Source organism: Neltuma alba, unplaced genomic scaffold (genome assembly GCF_004799145.2).
Source record: "Neltuma alba isolate B1F8T4 unplaced genomic scaffold, ASM479914v2 tig00011927_pilon, whole genome shotgun sequence".
NCBI lineage: Eukaryota > Viridiplantae > Streptophyta > Magnoliopsida > Fabales > Fabaceae > Neltuma > Neltuma alba.
In genome coordinates, this window is record NW_021636517.1 from 421,027 (window position 1) to 424,189 (window position 3,163).

At 40.0% G+C, this 3,163-nt stretch overlaps 1 protein-coding gene across 1 annotated transcript; it reads left to right on the plus strand.

Moving 5' to 3' along the window:
• Positions 1–1,052: 1,052 nt before the first annotated feature.
• LOC114719618 (protein NRT1/ PTR FAMILY 5.7-like) lies at positions 1,053–3,163 on the plus strand. The gene is made up of 3 exons (XM_028905131.1): positions 1,053–1,137; positions 1,269–1,486; positions 1,640–3,163. The coding sequence occupies exons 1-3, from the start codon at positions 1,053–1,055 to the stop codon at positions 3,161–3,163; spliced, it is 1,827 nt and encodes a 608-aa protein (XP_028760964.1).

A 3,163-nucleotide genomic window follows, 5' to 3' on the forward strand; every position in this document is an offset into this window, starting at 1 on the left:
AAAAATATGATATAACTGATCAAGCCCAATCACTGAAGCTTAATATGCCCATGAAAATGAAACGTGACGCAAACCTGTGACGTGACAGGGTTTCACCGCAGACCCCATAACTAGTGCTTAATATTTAAGCTTTGTCATGATTGGTTGGGAAATTTCGTCCCCATCTTCTTTATTTCTCCTTTGTCAACCATACGTAGTTTTATGTATGGTTTGTTAGACAGAAGTAGGAGGGGAGGAAGTAATTATTGACCGGGTCTAAAAAAGAAAAAGAAGTAGACATGTCGATCTCTTCCCTTCCCACATGGAATATTTGGGGTGACTAGGAAGCCTCTTCGTCCCCTGCCTAATAAGTGTATGTGACTGTGATTTTCCACCACGTGATTGGGAAAATACATCACTTCGCTACTACTCTTCAGTTCTAAATATAAGACATATTTTGTAGTGTAAATTACACTACAAAATAGGTTTTATATTTAGGATTGGAGGAGTATCGTTTCCATCTTTTTAGGGGTCGACTCGTGACTTGGTCTTGTGTAATTTAAAATTTCCTTTAAATATTTTCTAAACAACAACATTTATTAAATTAAAATAGTATTATGATTATAAATCTAACCATGAAATCCATACAGCACTCGCCTCATTTGGTTGTCCTCCCCTGAGGTTTTTCGACTTTGTCACCATGTCTCCATTTGTTTCTCTCAGCCATTGGATGTCTGAGGTTAATTACTGAACGAGCCCCCTACATCTGAGTTTAAATGACTCGAGCTGAGTTTAGGGGCAATTTGGTCCAGAACTACAGTTCCATTCAAACAACAAAGAGATGGAACGAACCGTATCATGCTTACGTCATACAATGAACCGACTCGCAGATGAGCGGCCCACGCGCAAACCTGAAAGATACCAGCTCCCTTCTTGTCAGTTCATATATATATAATGGGCTTCCTCTGGATTGTTATAAGTATAAGTTATGACCCTTTCTTTCTCTTAACTCAACCACCAAAAGGAAGAAGAGATCATCTAGCTACGGTAGCATTAGTTCTCCGTCTAGAACGATGCAGACTAATAGTTTTTGCAGAAGCTTATTCGACTACCTCCGCAATGGCTTTGTCCCTTCCAAGACTGTCCTCTTCATCTCGGGTATGTGTGTGTGTGTGTATCAACATGTTCTTGTATAATGAGTTAGCTATTTCTATTTCTATTGAATATCATTTTGACGTGATTTAACAAGAACTAGCTAGCTTCTTCCTCTGATGATATTTATGATTCAGGTTTAGTTTTTAGCCATGCCTTGGTACAAAAGGCAGTGGTGGACGTTTTGATAGATTTTCTCACAGAAGATCTTTGTCTCGGCCTAACGAGAGCTATTGTGCTTACGAACATGCTATCCTTCATATCAGCTGTGCTCAAAGTTGTTGTTACTCACATATCAGAAGGTTACACGGGTGCTTTCATTGTCATTATCTTCTGCACCGCGGCCTATACCATGGTAGACTATCTCTTAACCTTTTCAACTTTTTAAAGATGCTCGAACCCAGGCTCTTATATATGTAACTGGAAAAGATGGGAATAAGAAACACGTCTTATGTTGCGATATCTTCCTTCTTTTTTTGTTAAATAACAATTGTATTGTTAATTACAGGGTGTGATGCTACTATGGTTTCGCACTGGGTTGATTTTAGCAACAGTACTTATTGCGTTAGGCAAAGCAGGGGAGGAGCCATCTTTAAGAGATTTTTTTTACCATCAGCTGAGTGAAAAGGTGAGGAAAAAGTACTCACAAGAAAATAATCGCAATGGAACTAGTAATAATCTTTGGAGTACTACTGCTTCCTTCACCGGCACTTGTATGGCTATCTTTTGGCTAGACAAAAGTGAAGTTGAATGGCGGGAAAAGTTCAAAGTTTCGTCTCTTGTTATGGGAAGTACGTATTTCTTATTCTTCTTCGGGATTTTCTGCTACTACCCTGAAGTAAGGTCCATAGGAAGCCCTCTTACTGCCATTTATAGGGTTTTCATGGCAGCTATTCAGAAACGTGGATTGCCATATCCATCCTTAAAAGAGGGTTATTACTCCGATGATAATAATACCCACCAAGGTTCAAATGAGTTAGAAGAAAGACCCACCAACAGCACTCTAATTACCACCATTTCTAGGGTGTTTGAGGCAGCTATTCAAAAAAGTAGAATATTGCCATACCTTTCTCCAAAAGAGAGTTATTCCTCCAACAGTTCAGATAATTTGGAAGATCCCTTTTATCGTAAAGAAAACGGTGATGTTCACTTGTTGCCACGTGATGCATCATTCTTATTGTTCTTGGACAAGGCCGCCATAATTAGAAGCAACAAATTCGATACTCAAGGTCATAAAGGGAGAGATGATAATGTTTGTACGGCGGAGCAAGTGAGGGACGTGAAGAGCCTTTATCCTTTAATACCCTTGGGGATCTTCGTCTTCTTCGCCTACAGCTTGATTTTTGCTTCTGGTGACACTTACTTTGTCATGCAAGCACAAAACTTGAACCCTAAAGTTGGTGATTTCCATGTTTCTGTATTGCTTTTCTTCGTACTCCAATCCTTGGTCGCTTTCGCTGTGAGAACAATTCAGCCGATCAGAAAACTGGTGAAACCAACTTGGAGTATTGGTATTGGGATGTTTTGTTCAGTACTTTGTTGTATTGCGGCTGCGCTAGTGGAACTTCGTAGGCTGAAGCTGATCAAACCTGCTTTTAAAGAAGACCCGAGCCATATCATTCCCTTAAGCATCATGGTTTTGACTGCACAGTATTTTCTGCTAGGGCTAATGCAAGGATGTGCAGAATATGGACTGGGGGCTTTCCTGTGTATTGGGGTGCCTAAGTCAATGATGAAATTTGTAGAACCGTGCGTTGAAATGCTGTGGGGGCTTGGTAATTTATGCAGCGCACTATTTGTATTGATTTTTCATAGCTGGATCAAGGACTCCATAAACGATAGTCACCTGGATAAGTATTTTTTCATGTTGGCATCAGTAAGCTTCGTGTCCTTTGGGATTTATGTATGTTGTGCCAAGTTCAAGCTACTAAAATTACTCCAGTTTGATGAACCTTCACTACCTTCCCAAGGCAATATTGGAAGGATGACGGGTGTTCAGCTGGAAGTTCTGGCGCATTATATCAGCAGTTAA

Coding starts and splice junctions, on each gene's coding strand:
- LOC114719618 (XM_028905131.1), top strand. CDS start 1,053: ATGCAGACTAATAGTTTTTGCAGAAGCTTATTCGACTACCTCCGCAAT. Junction 1,138..1,268: donor GACTGTCCTCTTCATCTCGG/GTATGTGTGTGT, acceptor TTTATGATTCAG/GTTTAGTTTTTAGCCATGCC. Junction 1,487..1,639: donor GCACCGCGGCCTATACCATG/GTAGACTATCTC, acceptor TGTTAATTACAG/GGTGTGATGCTACTATGGTT.